The following is a 16,943-nucleotide window of genomic DNA, read 5'->3' on the forward strand; positions in this document are numbered from 1 at the left end:
CTGGTGTCCCACACATGTTGCTTTCTCTGTTCGTTGTATTCTGCGATCAAACCTCTCATATTTATTTCTTGGCCAGAAGCAAGGCTCTCCTCTCTGGCGTTTTTGTAATCACCAGTACTGTTGCTTTGCTGATCATAAGCAACTTTACCTCCCATAGCAATTATTTGAGTTATAACTATAATTTCTTAATAATAGCTTCATTTCCATTGCATAAAATTTAGCCTCTTATACATTTGTGTGTGTGTGTGTGTATGTGTGTGTGTGTGTGTATGTATGTATGTATGTATCTGAGCTGAGCTGCTCATCTCATTGCAGCTAAGAAGCAATGAGATTAGAAAAGAGACCAGTATCCCATAATTCCTTGAGGGAACCCAGCATCGTGTTTCCTTTGTCAGAAGCTCCATGGCCTGGTAGTATCACAGACGAGCCGCCTTTACACTCATGCTCCAGTTACTGTCCATAGACTGCATCTGATGATTTTAACATTTGTCATTAGGTTTCAAAACATTGATTTGAAGGGACACAGAAATTCATAGGATAGCTTTAGTCATTGAGTAAAAATAAACCTTCACATGTAAAATGCTTTATTTTTTAACCACAAAGTAAAATTCATTAGCTTCCATTTTCCTTTACTTATTAGAGAATTCCCCGAATGGCAAAGTCATAAGGGATCTCTGATTGTTAATTATTATTAAGGGCTTTTGTGCTATAAAAATTGCACCCATCAAACAGAAGATTTTACCTCTTGTAGATGACCACAAATAAGGCCAAATCACTATCCTGTATAGTAATGCTTCCAATTTACTTCTAAATCTATGAATGTTGTTCTTTTGGAATAATTATTTGAAGCATGCAGTAGAATCCTAAAGTTGAAAGATAAGTGTACCAGATACTGTTACACAGACTTCTTATTTTAAAGTCATACAAACCAGATGTTTTGCTTGTTCTGTACCTTGGAAGTCTTCTTGATTCCTGGTTTTATATTCTTTTTATTTAATTATGGTTGTTGTTTTATCTGACTAGAATTTAACCTAAATACTTTCAAACACTTCTTAGATAAAGTCTCTAGTTTTGTATGTCCCAAGATTATAAAGCTTGATAGCAACAGTGTTTGTCCCATGTAAGACAACATGTTTTGTACAATTACTTGCTTTCTTTACTTCTGACTCCTTGTTTGTTCTAATCTAGATAAGATTAGCTAAAAGTAACAGGACCTGGATTACTTTTTACAAATGTTCTCAGGCCTCTCATATAGTACTCATAGAAATAACTAGAAGAAGATTGCTTCTACCATACTAGTCTAGGAATTGGGCATGTGTCTGTTCATCCTATGAAGGAAAGTAGAATCCAGCATCACCATGTGGAAAGGAGTTACATAACACTTAATACTAGATGTCTATACAATTCAAGATTTATCTTTAAATTTTCTTTTCATATATTTTATCTCCTTATTTCTGTTTTAATAGCAAAGACACAATATTCCCTAATTAGTACTAGAAACAACTTTTTCAACATCTATTTAATTTTAAGATAAATACTAAAAAGTAGTTTAAATTTCATCTTTTATTACTTAATGGGTAATAACCTATAAGTAACCATTATAAGAACCTTTACGTGTTTGACTGAATGCCCATATCCCCTGCATAGGACAGAGGACCATCTGAGAGTGGCCAGTACAAAGAGCAGGATTGGGAAAACTCACATTTGATAACCATAGTAGAAAGGCATGGGTGGAATGATTAGCACTGTTGTATCTTGGCTGTGAGGCTAATTCAGCTGTGAAGCTGTCTCTTAAATTATTCTGATAAAATGTAAAAGTAGTCCTGGGAAGAGTCAAGATGAGCTTAGGTCACTGCCTGGCACAAGGTCCAGCTCACACTCAAGGGATACAGGAAAACTGGCTCATGTGCAAAGCACCATGCACATTTTGTAGGTCTCCAGGGTGGGGTATGGGCTGCAGAGTTGGTAAGTAAAACCATCAAACATTATTCTCTGGAAGTTCGGAAAGCCAGAAGCATGAGGTGACTCAGTGAAGGCGGAGTATGGTAGGGTGGGAGAGCAGATGTGTTATAGTGGTGACATGTCGCACTGGCTTCATGCTGGCAGAGCAGAGGACTCCAGTGATTGGGAAGCCAACTGAAGCCCTGTTTCAGGAGAATGTGCTCAGATGTAAGAATTTGTTCAACATAACTTGGCTTGCTGAATTGCCTAAGGACATTGTGAATATTGACTATTGATTTTGTTCTAGATAAAAGTACAAGGAACAGCCAGATTGCTGACCTTGGCTGTTCAGTGTTCCTGCAAGGGTCATTGAAACTCCTTTAGAGATAGCCATAATAATGTTTAATTTCTTGGAATATATTTCAAAGAAAACTCTACCTAGCATCTTATAATATCCAGGATAATTTAAAAAATGCAAAACCGTATCCAATAGCTTCTGCTGTTAAGACTGAAAAAATGTATGCATCGATAACCAAAGTGTAAACCCCAGTTGAAGCAGTACACACCTATGATCCAATTTTTGGGGGAGGTCGAAGCACTAATTCAAAGCCAACATGGGATACGTAGTAAACCCTGTCTCAAAAAGCCTCTGACTAGAGATGTAGCTCAGTGATAGAGCCAAGCAAAGCACATGGAAGGCCCTATGCTTGACCCCTCTGAGGAAAGAAGAAAGGAGAGTCAGACAGAGCGAATGACCAACCTAACTCCACCAGTAGGGATGTTGAGGCAGGAGGATCCCTTAAGCACAAAAATTTGAGACTACCTTGGATAACACAGTAAGACCTGGTCTTAAGTAACAGATGGACAAATAGGAACAAAACTTGTTCATGGCCCTGCACTCAAGAATGTTCAGTCAACTCGGCTCTGAGAAAGAGACGAGATTCTGTTTCGACTATCAGCGGTCCTCATTCAGGATGGTACAGAAGGGTACCCATATAGATATTCTGTCTTCTAGCATAATATTCAATTAATTGTATGCAATATTCAACACATTATTGTAAATAGAGTAATGTTATATATTTTTTCCAAGTGTAGGCTTAATATTTCATTTTTATGTGTATGAGTACACTGTAGCTGTACAGATGACTGTGAGCCATTATGTGTGTGGCTGCTGTTGATCTCAGGACCTCTGTCGGCCCACTCACTCCGGCGTAATTTTCTGCAGCTGTCTTCAGACGCACCAGAAGAGGGCATCCGATCTCATTATGGGTGGTTGTGAGCCACCATGTGGTTGCTGGGATCCAAACTCAGGATCTTCGGAAGAGCAGTCAGTGCTCTTACCCGCTGAGCCATCTCGCCAGCCCCTTAATATGAATTCTTAAGGTACATTTACAGTATGTCAGGATAAGCCATGCTACTGGACCGATTGGGTTTATTGAATGCACTTTCCAGTTAATGATAGTTCAGTTTACAGGTCACAGACCACCTGTATGTAAACAAAGTGGATTTCATGAAGCTTTTCATAGCCCAGGCTTTACATTACCAACCTGAACACACTACCATATCTTTAAACACTTGTTATAGAAAGATTTCATAACTACTCTTTCAGCTCAGGAACCAAATCATATTGCAGAAAACAATTCTGCCCTACATATATGTAGGGGACATACACATACACATACATGCAGGGGCATAAATACACAGTGTCCTACATACATCCAGGGGACATACACACACAGTGTCCTACATACATGCAGGACACACACACACACACACACAGTATCCTGCATGCATCTAGGGGACACACACATGCATGCATTGTGGTTACACACCAAGTGGAGTGTTATAGAAGAGTCACTGAGAACCTTTCCAAACAGACTGTTTACATGGAGGTCTGCTGTAACAGGAAAATGGGCCAGATACTGTTCACTGCGGACAAACCTCTTGTTGGGATTTTGCCTACTGTTGTTTGTACAATTATGCTTGAACATTCAGACAGTAAAATCTTATAACTAAAAAGGTCATGATTTATTTATAATTTACTGCCAAATTCAACCAAAGAATACGGAGTCTCAAATGAAAAGTTATGAGCATTTTAGATACAAACACATCCTTGAATGCCACACCACCAGCTTCTCCTGAGCCACATCCTTTTTGTCATGGATTTTCAGCATGAGAAGAGAGTCTAGCCAAAGATCAGACTGTTGCCAGGGTGTAGACTATTGACATGACAGACACTCCATTGCCTCGCTGTGTAGCAAGTCTGTGCCTAAATGTCAATAATACCATGGTGCCGTGCTCTAAGAACTGTCCCATGATCATGGACTCTCACTCTTCCTAATGCTGTGACACTGAATACAATTCCTCATGTTGTGGTGACCCCAACCATAAAACTGTTTTTGTTACTACTTCGCAATACTATGCTGGGCTGCATTGGATACTAAGAAAGCATCCAGTGATCAGTGGGCTCTACCATTAGAGGTATAGTGGGCAATCTTAAGCCAGGCCTGTCTTATGGAACCCTGTCTCTCAAGAGACTCTTTCAACAATGGATGCTTATGAAAATTTAGTGAAAGCTAAATATCCATTATTAAGATATCTATTATTATCAGTTTTTTATATATTAATGTCAGCTATTCATATATTAATAATATATTAATGATACATGTTAATGTAGCATACATTATTATTAGTTTGTGAACTGTAATTGTGAGTGGTTCACAGGATGACATAAACCTGATGTGAGACTTTGTAAATGATACATATGCGTAAGACTGAGTCCCTGCTGTCCTTCTGAAGACTACACATGCCCACTGTAGTCCTGTGACATATGTCATCAGACCCCAGAACAAACTCACTTAGCCTAGCTTCAGCTTCCCTAGGTTTTGGCTGGCACTCACAATGCCGAACTTCACCTTCTTGAAGTACTCAAGGGTTCCTCTTTCCTGAACTTAAACATTCGCTAGAGAATCTGGCTGACACACACACCCATATGCTTTGCCTAGCTAATTTTTTTTAATTATTCTCTATTCTCCTACAGAGCCTACATGAGGTACTTCTTCTAGAAATGCTCTTATTAGCCACTGCTGGGGAAACACCATGCACGTTAGGATTTAACTAGTCAACTGAAAGAATCCATCAGCCGACTTACAAAGGGCTGCAGTGCTGTCTGCATGGCACAGTCGTGTACCAGATACACTTTGAAGCCTTGTTTAGGAAAAGTGATAAAGTAAGCATATTTATACACATACATGCCATGCACATACATGTCACTGTACCCCACTCTACACAGTGCACCAGATCTGACTGCACTGCGCTCCCCTTTGAGATGCTATAAAGGCTTTTAAACACCTCTGCCATGCAACAGCCCCGATTTTGACTTGTGATCTTTTTTTCTTTAAAGAAAAACAAATCAAATATAAGGAGTAGTGTAATAAAACAAAGAAGAGGATTGTCTTAGGGCCTTCCCTCTTAATTCCTGGCTAGCGAGGATCAGCCTTTAAAGGTAAGTCAGGGGATCTAGCTTGTTGGTATGAAGTATCAAAAGCTGTTTCTCAAGAAAAGTTTCTCTCAAAAGAGAGACTTGAGCAGTACACTCAGCTATGATAACAGAGTTATATAATCAAGTTGTCTCCTTGAGCTTTTCCTTCTTTGTAATGTTGATAACCTGAATTTTTTTCTTTCAGATGCATCTGTTTAGCACAGAGAGCAGGACCTAGAGGAGTATTATAAAGTGCTTAAGGGAATGGTGTGTTATGGGTTGGTTTTTTTTGTTTGTTTTTGTTTTTTTTTTTTAATTTGCTTCACACTTTCAAACTTTAACATCTGGTATTTTGAAGCTAGCCTTGGTGTATTGAATGTTCTTAGCCATCTCTCAACCCCACAGTCTTATCTTGCTTCTCCTGCTGTGTTCCCACCACCCCTGATCCTATTAGCAACCCCTGAGACAGCCTCAGACTTGCCAAAGTCCTGCTTTGGTTTCAGCTGCTCTTCTGCAAGAGGAAGTGAGTGTTGGGGCTTTTTCTGTGGCACAGTTGTGATAAAGCTGTGGTGGTCTTATCTCTCTCTTAGGTAGTGGCTCTTTATGACTACACAGCAAGCCGATCAGATGAACTAAGCATCCATCGTGGAGACATTATCCGAGTGTATTTCAAAGATAATGAAGACTGGTGGTACGGCAGCGTAGGGAAGGGGCAAGAAGGGTTCTTTCCAGCTAATCATGTGGCCAGTGAAAGTAAGTGCATGCTGTCTTCTTGGTGCACTAAGACATAGAACTGAGCCCAAGATCTGACCGTTCTCTGCCCTTTAATGTATGTATTGTCTATATGATCGTTGCTTTTGTTTAGCATGGAACATTCTCATCCTCATGATGGGAAAAACTGAAAAGGTGATGAACTGGTATGCCAGAGAGCTACTCAGCTCTGAGATTGGAATGCCTGCCGACTGCCCTTGTCATGCCTGGGGAGCCTGCAGCAGCTGCTCTGCTCAGCTCCCACCACAGGGACTGCTGGTTGACTAGCATCCATCCTAAGAACCTCAGGTCCCTCAGCTCCCACTCTACCTATGTACACCTCAGCTCTGCAGATTCCCACTGCAACAGGAGTGACGGGGGCAGGTACCTTCTCAAGTTCTTTAAATGAAAAGAAGAGAGCTCCAACACTTCCTAATGAGGCAGACATTGCATTTGAAAGCTGAGGCTAGAGCCCAAGGATGAGGTTAACTGTCCTGGAGGAGGGACACACAGTAGTGCTGCTTCTTCAGAATGTGTCCTCATTGCCACTGCTGGCCTGGTGGCATGCTGGGAAAGCCCAGTTCTCTAGCTAGGAAACCTCCAGCCCATGCCCAGCTTCTACTGACCCATGGGACTTACTGGCCTTTGAAGTAAGGACACTGGCTGCATCAGCTAAGCTCTCTTGCACTGATACTGATGTGGTGGTTCTGATTTAAAATGAAGTAGGAAACACTGTTTTCAATATTTATTGCCTTTTGTTTCTGCAAACAATTATTTATTCCTAATAGTTGAGTTTCATGCTAATCTTTGAAGCTCCGTTTAAAACATATTATGACTGAACAAATGAACTATTCATTCCTGGCTTAAGTTCCAGAATTTGAGAGTAAAAGAATATTTTTAAAAAATTAAAAGGAGAAAGAAGAATGTGTTCCTTGATTGCCATGCTAAGCTCCATGTAGATGAAGTGACTTCCCTTTAATGCCCCCCCTTTACTGCCCACCGGTCCTTCCCAAAGCTGTCCTCTGGTGTCAGCCTTGCTGCAGCTCCCTCCTCAGCTTGTCTGTAGCCTCAGAAAACTCCTCCTCTTAAAAGTGTCAAGGAGTGCAAAAGGTACCCACTTCTCTCTTCTACAACACAATTTTTAGTTTTCTATTTGTCCCTGGTTTGTGTGTTCTCTAAGGAGCTAGTAGCTTGTAAACTCTCCTCGCAGTTAAAGAAAATGCATACTGGAGAAAACTTTAGGTAGAGTGAAAGGAAGTTGTTTTAGGAAAGGTAACTCCCAGGTAGACTTCAGACTGCTTTAAAGTCCTCTCCCACTCGCTCAACACTTGTAACTTTCTGCATTAACATCCAAATGTCCGTCAGTGGCTCAGTTCCTGAGCCAGCTCTGCTTCAGGCCACAGCTGGGCTGCAGTACAGTGGCTGCAGCTGGCAAAAGCTGCTGTGTGCACTCTTGCTGGAGTGTGTCTGACTGACTAGGAGTTACAGCCTGTTCCCATCGATACCAGTGAAAGCATTACACATATGCTTTTACTTGACAGTATCAAAAGATCACGCCTGCAGAAATAAAGCCATAGGCGTGCCTTCTTGAGAGGCCACAGACATTTGATATGCAATGAGTTAAAATCTAAGAAAACTTCTTTTTCTCATCTAGAAGCCTTCCTACAGTGGTGGTCTATGGTATTGTTCAGAATTGGTTCCTTAAGTCATGACCATCCTGCAATTGCCGTCTCTTACTGTGTCCTAGAAGGTCAATGCTGTAGGTTCTCACCCCTTGTTGTGAGAGTCTTGTGTGGGTGAGAACAGGAAGAGGACCTCAGAATATCTGAGAGCCCAGGCTCACACTGCAGCAGTTTCTTTTCTCTCCCTTTACTTGTTCCCTGAATTTAACAAAAATGCAACTGCATTTTAGCATTAAAGGGAAAATGACTCTCAGCAACATATTCCATTCTAAAAGTAGTGCGAAGAATCGTCCTTGATCGTTATCTAATGCCACATATGCGAAGCAGATGTAAGACAGTGTATATATGAACGGAATCTGTTCCCAATGTTCAACTGGACCAACAAAATAAAAGAAGACAGCAGTCTCTTGCTACACAGTCTGATTGTGTGTTGTGAGCCACTGGAAAGAAAGCACTTTCTGTTTCTCTTAATCATAGCCAACTCCCTTTTCTCTATGATAGACAGAAACCTCAGAGTAATGCCAACACATACCCACAAGCACTGATATCTCAGAATCTTAATTGTATAATTTCAATTAAGTACATCTTTGAAATTTCTCAATTCCAAATTATTCTAATTAAAATAGATTTTCATTTTTGTCCTTGAAGATTGTGGCTTTTTACATATATGCACTTCATGTAGATTCAATAGATTATGTAGGTTATCATCTTAGATTAAAGGGGGTTTACATTTAAACCTAGATATAATCCTAAATCCATGTTTATTCATTCTCTGTTCCCCAGTTACCCTTGCAAGCACAGTCCCACATGATCCTCAGAGCTTGATGCACCCTCCTCCATTCAGGACCTCAATCCCAGATCACTTTCTTTGTTATTAGCTGCCTTTCAAAGGCCAAAGGTTCTCAACCTGTGGGTCTCATCCCCTAAGGTCATTGGAAAACACAGATATTTCATTCAAAACAGTAGCATAATTACACTTATGATGTAGTAACATAATAACTTCAGAGTTGCAGGTCACCACATCATGAGCAACTGTATTAAAGGGTCACAGAATTAGGAAGGTTGAGAATCTCTGCTCTAGGCAGACAGGAGTTCCTTGAGAAGAGCAGTAGTCTTGCTACCTAACATAGCCTTGCCTACACTAGGTTCCTGGTCGGTGTGTACTGAGGTCAGCTAAGGTAAGCATCTGTGTGGCCGCACAGTGAGGGATTGATGCCTTCTATTGTCTAACATCTTCACAGTTAACACTTTCCAGTCATAACCAATGGGTCAGACTAGAACCCACCTTAACAGAAAGTGCCAATCACTTACTCAAAGTGATATTCACCAAAGAATATCAGTGTCTTTACATTTCCATGTCTACCCTGTGTTGTAGTTTGTTCTTGGGTAGAAGAACTGCTCCTGGATTTAAGTAACTGAATTCCTTCTTTAATTCTAGCACTGTATCGAGACACTCCTCCGAAGGTAAAGGAGCGCTCCCCTCCTTTAACTCCCAAGGTCAAAACTAAAACAGAAAAGCTGCTGGCTTCTCAAAAGGTATGCACCGTCAAGAATGGCTGCTGTGTGTGTGCTGCTCTGACTTTTCGCTCTGTATAATCTTTATTTTTCAGCTTATAATCTTCCATTGTTTACATTGTTACTGCTTTTGGTCTGGGAACCAATGAGAAATATATAAAATGAACATTACAGCCATTTCCAGATAAGGAAACCAAGGAGGCTCAGAGAGGATAAAGTCCTAAACCCCCAACCCACAGCCTGTGATGGCCCAGCCTAGGAGTGCAGCTGTGACTGTAGGTGCTGCTGTCCACTCTACCGCTGCATCTAGAAGGTACCGTTGGTGCTAGAGGTCACAAGAGTCCACAAAACGCAGATGTTCTAGCTCTCTAAGGCAGTTCCTTTCACCTGATAGTAATTGAAGACATTTTCAGCCATTATCAGCCAGAGAAATGCCATTGTTTTTTAAAGTGTGCCATCAAAAATAGTGGTCAGTATCTTTCCTCTGAGAGTAGTAATTCATATGGGTATTGCTTATTAAACCTGTTCTATTGTGTGCTGTTAGCTTTTTCCTTAGGTCAAGAAGCAAATTATTTCTTGACTATGAAGTAGCGTGTGTGTGTGTGTGTGTGTGTGTGTGTGTACATATATAAATATATACATATATGATATATAAACAAATATACATGGTGTGTGTATCATTGTAATGTCATAGTAAAAGGTTTTGGGCAATTGAGCACTGGATCAGCATGTATTCAGCATGTAGTTACATTGAGCACTGAATCAGCGTGTATTCAACATGTAGTTACATTGAGTGCAGGGTCATCGTGTATTCAGCGTGTAGTTACCTTGAGTGCAGGGTCAGCGTGTAGCTCCTTAGTTCTTCCATACTGAACACTTTTAGGCCTAGGTGAAGCTAGTACAGCAAGGCACTTGCCTGCATGGGTTTGATGAGCTGCTGGTAAGCCACCTGTAAGCGTCAGCAGCCTCTTGGACCTAGAATGGAGGTAATACGCATTATATTCCCAATGCATTGGCCACACATGGGAATAAAGCCTTTCATTCTGTTCTGGGGAGGCCAGGAATAATTGCCAGGGGAATGCATGACCCAAAGCTTCTAGGATTTAAAAGGTAATGCCACACGAAGTTAAAACAAAACATTTCCAAAGAGGGGACTAGAATACAGTGGGCACATTATGATTGTGTCTGGGGATCAAGGCTCAAAGGGGGAAGTTAGAAAAGAAATGGAGACAGTGGACCACAAGCAGCCTAGTGCCCTTTGCTAACATGCTTAGATTTTTTCCTTCAGACAAGGGATCCCCTGGAGGAGGTGACCTGGAAAATGTTATGAAAGGATTTCCATGTGAAAAACATAATTATAGGGGGTAAAGTAGCGGTAAATACAGAGGGATACACAGAAATGAAATATGTAAGACTGAACTAGAGGGGTGGGAGGCAAGCCAGGCCTTAAATTAAGGCCCTGATTCAGTGAATTAGTGACATTAGAACCAAGGATAATGCTGAGGTCACTGAGTTACTGTGTAAGTAAGCAGACGACAAGAACTACAAAATGGACGAGCTGGGAAGATCTGGGAACATAAAGGTGAGGCAAGGCGGGCAATAAGAGCTCATTAGCTCAGTTTGGGTATTTGAATTTGCTACTGACATCGTCAGTGATCCCAGGTAGAAATACCCACAAGCATCCAGAGGTGCAGAACTGGAGCTGGAGAGAAAGTGCAGCTCCATGAAGAGGAATTAGTGTAGTCAGGCACTGACTGGAAGGTGCTCTGTAGTCAAGGCTGTGGTACAAGTAAAGTCTGTGGAGACTTTGGTCCACAGAAGAGAAGGCAAAGGCAGGAGCCCTGACACTAAGGGAGTCGATGACTGGAAACACCAGAGGACATGCCCACAGCTAAGGGTCAAGCAAAGAACATATCTAGGCATGTCCAACTATTTGACATTGTGACACTACCTTACTAATGTGACAAATCCTATTTTAAGGCTCTATCCTCATCACTTCATTATCTCCAAGAACACCATGGTGAGCACTTAGAGACTCCGCATGGGAATTCTGAAAAGATATACATCATCAACTCATCACAATTCTATACGAATTCCCTAGATAAATTAATGAAATGAAAATCTGGGCCCTTTCTCCTTCTCCCCATACCCCTCTCCCCTCTCTCCACATGTTCCTGGCCACCCTCTCCCTCTCTCTCACCCTCCTCTTCTCCAGCTCTCTCCTCTTTTCTCTCTCTGTCTCACTCTCCCCACTCTTCACTCTGTCTGCCTTTCCCTGTCTCTACTCCCTCAACTCCCCTCCCCATGCCTTAAAAAAGGCAAAAAAAAAAAAAAAAAAAAAAAAAAAAAAAAAAAAAAAAAAAAGAAAGAAAGAAAGAAAATCTGTTAGCTGCCGGGCAGTGGTGGTGCACACCTTTAATCCCAGCACTTGAGAGGCAAAAGCAGACAGATTTCTGAGTTCAAGGCCAGCCTGGTCTACAGAGTGAGTTCCAGGACAGCCAGGGCTACACAGAGAAACCCTGTTGGGGTGGGGGTGGGGGGTGGAATCTGTTAGCATGGGGTAGTAGTAGTGAGGCTTTTGGTTTAGTATGAACTACAATGAAAGATGACGCCTTACTGGTGTCTCCAACTTGCCACCATACTGACCATTGAAACTAAGGCCACGTAACTCCCAACTCAGCATATCCTTCTCCATTTATTCTGTGTCAGCCAGATGGTAGGAGTGAAACTGGCCTTGTCCCCCCTCTTCCTGATGTGCCTGTGTTCCTAAGGGACCACTTAAGAAAACCCTCACTGCCTGTACCTGGTCCTTGATAGACTCGGTGCATCATGGTCTTGTCTTAGACTGTAGTTGATGCTCCAGTTTTGATCTCCATGCTGCAACTGTACCTTTACATTCAACTCCCCGTAGACATTCATCATACTAGCTCTTCAGATGACCAGCTTAGCCCAGTCTCTTCCAGGCTCAGTTTGCTAACATCCAAACCCTAATTCTAATATAGCCCAAGGAAACAGACAATATGCAAAATAGAAGTTTTAAAAATAAAGTAATCAGGCTGAGGATGTAGCTTTCAGTTGTAGAACACTTGCCTAGTATGCACAGAGCCTTGGATTGAATCCTTGCAGAAGCAAAGGTGACCATTAACACTAATACACAGAGCAAGTGTTGCATGGTGTAAGCATCCATTTGGGACAGGCAATAGGACATCCCCATACAGATGTTGGCATGCAGATCGGACTGTAAAGTTAAGGTTCTCTGTCCTGTATGAAACCATGTGTAGACTATAGCCCTTCAAGGGATCATGGATATAATTCAGTGGTAGAGTATTTGCCTAGCTATATAAGACACTAGTTCAATCTCCAGCTTTTTTAAAAATTAGGTATGTGTATGTATGTATATACAGATAGAATTTACTATACATTATATATTATATGTACATATATGTGTGTGTGTATGTGTATGTGGTGTGCATATATATGTGAAATCACATATATATATCTCACATATATAAATCTCCCCATCCCCTCTGAGGAATTTATTGCATGTGTATCAGACACTATGATGACTCCTGGAGAGAGAGTATGTGTGAATTGAACTGTGCTGATATAAAAGGGAGTCCCTGATAAACCAGCCCCAGGCGCTGAAATACCTTAAACGCTCTGAATCGGGGCTGGTCAACCTTGAGAACTGCAGAACAGAGCTTCCAATGCACCTGGTTAGTAGTGTGGCTTAATTAGTTCTTTATAAAAATTCATAAGGTTTGATTTTTATCAAGATTCAGTGTTATAAACACACCATAAAATGCATCGAAGACTTAATTTCATATGCAAGCCTTTTCTCATTATCATATATAACACAAGCCTTTTAAAGAACACGAGCAGGGACTAGGGCTGTGGGAGGTCTGCATTCATAGCACGGTGGCACTGGAGCCTGGAGTGAGGCTGCGACTCTTGCTTGGCTGCTTCAGGGTGCACGGAACAAAGCAGACCCATAACATTGGAAAGCATTCAGGCAGGTGGCACTGCTGGTTATGGGCATGGCCCACAGTCCCTGGCCATTCTCTGTCCTCTCCCACAGGGTTACCTCCACAGCCACGTTTTGTATCACCATGTTTTTGTTTGTTTTTTACATTCCTGTTTAATGTTTGTTTCACTATGCCTCTTCATGTGGAGCTTGCAAGAATTGCATTCTGTTTATTTTAGTTTGAGTCTTGTTTCTGGTTTTGAGATGGTGGCCTCGCTGTATTGCGCAGACTGGGCATGAGCTGCTGGGTTGAAGGATTCTCCTGGCTCAGCCTCAGTGGCTGGGACTACAGCCATGCACCAGCACACTCAGCTTTATTCTTTATACTTTTAATGAAAAAAGGAAAGAAACCTCAAAAGCTTTCTTTTTTAAATTCACTTCTGTTGAGACTATACAAGAGAAAGCATTCGTGTGCCTTCCTGTGGCTTGGCAGCTCGTCCTCCTGGGTTTTCCCAGTGCCATGTGGAGATGGTGGCGGCTGGCAACAGCACTTGTTGCCAGCATGGAGATGGGTGCTCTCCCCCAGGCTCATCAGGACTTAGTACAAGAAGTGCGGCCAGTTCACGTCTGACACAGAGAGAAGGCCCGTGCTATCCGGGAGTAAAGAAAGTTGGAAGCTTGGAAACAATGATTCTGACAACTTGCTCTTATTTTTCATTTATCTTTTAAACATTTTTAACTAGTTACACTATAAAAGTAATATGTCCCTATTCTTATAAAAATAATATAGGATTAAAAATAAATCTTGTACATCTGTAATCCTGTTGATTCTAAAATTTTCATGGTCTCCTAAAGTGTTCTCTGCCTGTGATCATGCATGGCTTCATTCATGTTGACTTAGCTTAATGAAATTAGAATTATACTTAATGTTCTTTTTTCTCTAGCTAATAAGTCTTAGACATATTTTTTTTTTACTAATACAGAAAATTCTATTTTTAGACCCTTAGATTACTAAAACACCCAGATTATTCTTAATTCATCAAATTCTGTGCTGTGTTGTTGTTGACTTCTGGTAAATGCTCAGCTTTCTTTTCTCTTTTAAATTTTAAAAATCAGTACTGAAAATTGAAAAGGACCATTTATCTTCTCTCAGTGGTTCAGCATTGACAGTACATATGTCCTTTTTATAGTTGCAAAATTTAGTGAAATTTATGCACAGAAATACTAGAGTGCATCTGAGAATCTAGTGCAATCGCTATGATGCTTTGGGCATTACTTGTAAAAACTCATTAGACAAATAATAGTTATTAGGTTTGCTATTACAAAATAATTCTAAAAATACACATTGTAGCTTATCTTCCTGTAAAAGAAATGTAAACACATTTTCAGTGTTTTCCTGGCTTGTCGACTCAGTAAAAGCAATCTGGCTTAATTAAAAATGGCCAGTTTCTAAACCAGATTGCAGAGTCTACATTATATGTTATCTGGTGTTATATGTATTATATGTTATATGTAATAAGGCATATCTTATATTCAGTTAACATCTGGAGTTTTTTTTGTTTTGTTTTGTATGTTTTTTGTTTTTGTATAGTTCACAGTAAGAACAGAGAACTGCGATGCATCAGTAATTCCATGGTAGTTTCTCTACACACACACACCACACACATACACACACCACACTCACACATATATACTATAATACCACATACACATACACATTACACACACACCATACACATACACACACATAATTTTACCCTAGAAATTCTATCAGCTTCTCATAAAAACAATAGGTACATAAAAACCATGATGCTTTCAATTTTAATTTTATCTCTTAGTCTTCAGAGAAGCTTATAATTGTGCTATATGACATTATTTTCAAAAATCAGTTCATATAGCAAAAAAAAATATTTTTGTCCTATACCAGGGTAAATTGGAGTTATTATTCTTAAACCATAAGAATAATATTTTTATGTCAGGTACCCAACAAAGATACTTTTGCAGTAATAATTTTTGATACAGTATCCAAATACGTAGAATTCCAGAACACTAAATTATTGAAAATACAGTTATAATTATTGCCTCCTTTCTATTGCTAAAGAATAATACCATTTTGCTTTTAAATACTTTAGTAATTCTAAGAGAGAAAATATAATGGTATATCTCTACAGAATTTCCTCCAAAGTTTCAGGAATATTTTATCCTTTATCTTGAAAGAACTAACTAAATATATAATAGGAAATTCATAAACTTGGGCTGAAATTTTACCTTATGGTTTAAAAAATAAACTTTCTAGTTCCTTAACTCCATGAGGAAGTGCAGTGCATCCAGGACTGATGTTTAGGAAACTTAACATCTCCATGGCTTGTTATAGTAATTTAAACAACTACTGTACCAAAAATGTGCTCACTCCATACTGCAGGAGTATCTGCTAGTCTATAAACAGCACTTCCATAGAGCAAATACACAGAACCCCGATGATGGGACAGTAGAACCAGAATAGACCCAGTGCCCCTCGGACTCCATCCTCCACATTGAGACACTCAGGACAGCACAGAGGAACACACACAGCCCTCAGAGAGGTAGGCAGCTCTGCAGAGGAGGAGTAAGGTCTTTATTCTCTCATGGAATAGGGCTGGTTGGCAGCGACTGCTGCTTCTGCACCTATGCCCCACCATGCGTCGACTTGTTTACCTCAGCCCTCTTTTGTCTCTGATCCATCCAGGATCCTCTCTACCTTCCTCAGGATGAGGCCATGCTTGCTGCATCTTGTTTTCAGATTATATAACCAAGGGTAGGATAGGGTCGACACAGTTGCCAGGAGCTCTGGGATAAAGAGTCTATGAGACAGTCCCTCTGTAGTTTGACCCCAAAAGTAGGTTTAGAAAATACTCCCTGATGGGTTTCTTAATTCCATCAATTACATTTATATTTAAAAAGCATGTGAATTGTTTTCCTGTTCAGCAGCTCCTAATTTGAGCCTAAACTTGTCATTTATTACATTCTATTTCATTGTGCTGAACTTCCATTAGAAGCTCAATTTATAGAATAATATAGGTTCCCAGTGAAAATTCTTTTTTTTTAAAGTGTGACGCACAAAGTATGTTTAGGGCATTTATCTCAGTGGCTATGCTGAAGTATAGAAAATGATACCCAGTCTTCTCTGCTGCTGTCTGTGCTGCACAGGGCCCAGGACTCTGACAACGTAGAGCAGCACAGTATACTATTGACGACGATGTGTTGAGGGGTAATCTAAACATCAGTGACGATTCTCTGAAAGCCTGTCAGAGCTATAAAGTGGAAAGATGGTTTCAAGGACTCTCCGCCAGTCAGCCTGTTGGAAATGCCCTTAGAGAGTGGCAGGAATGGTTATGATCAGCCACATTGTCTTACTTGACAAGCAACATGGCTGCTCCTTGGAAGCTCTCTGGCACCTGACTACTGTGTGCTCATTTGACAGCCTTTCTACTTAAAAGATTCTCACTCTCAACACTGGAGGCATGTCAAGACAATAATGCATTCTCCTAGGGATATGCTGTATATTGTCCGGGGTCAGGGTGGTGGTAGTGGTGGTGGAGGTGGTGGTGGAGGTGGTGGAGGTGGTGGTGGT

The 16,943-nt window shown here is 40.7% G+C and overlaps 1 protein-coding gene across 5 annotated transcripts in view; it reads left to right on the forward strand.

The window, feature by feature from the left end:
- Ahi1 (Abelson helper integration site 1) overlaps positions 1-16,943 on the forward strand; it is a 141,471-nt gene that overhangs the window by 105,250 nt on the left and 19,278 nt on the right. For all 5 annotated transcript variants that reach the window (XR_004121562.1, XM_031380555.1, XM_031380557.1 and 2 more), the window contains 2 exons: positions 6,013-6,175; positions 9,293-9,390. Coding sequence is in view for 4 of the 5 variants with exons in the window: in XM_031380555.1 (XP_031236415.1) it covers positions 6,013-6,175; positions 9,293-9,390 (261 nt within the window). In the remaining variant the exon portion in view is untranslated. The remainder of the gene's footprint in view (positions 1-6,012; positions 6,176-9,292; positions 9,391-16,943) is intronic.

This window comes from Mastomys coucha, unplaced genomic scaffold (genome assembly GCF_008632895.1).
Source record: "Mastomys coucha isolate ucsf_1 unplaced genomic scaffold, UCSF_Mcou_1 pScaffold2, whole genome shotgun sequence".
In the NCBI taxonomy this organism is placed as follows: Eukaryota; Metazoa; Chordata; class Mammalia; order Rodentia; family Muridae; genus Mastomys; species Mastomys coucha.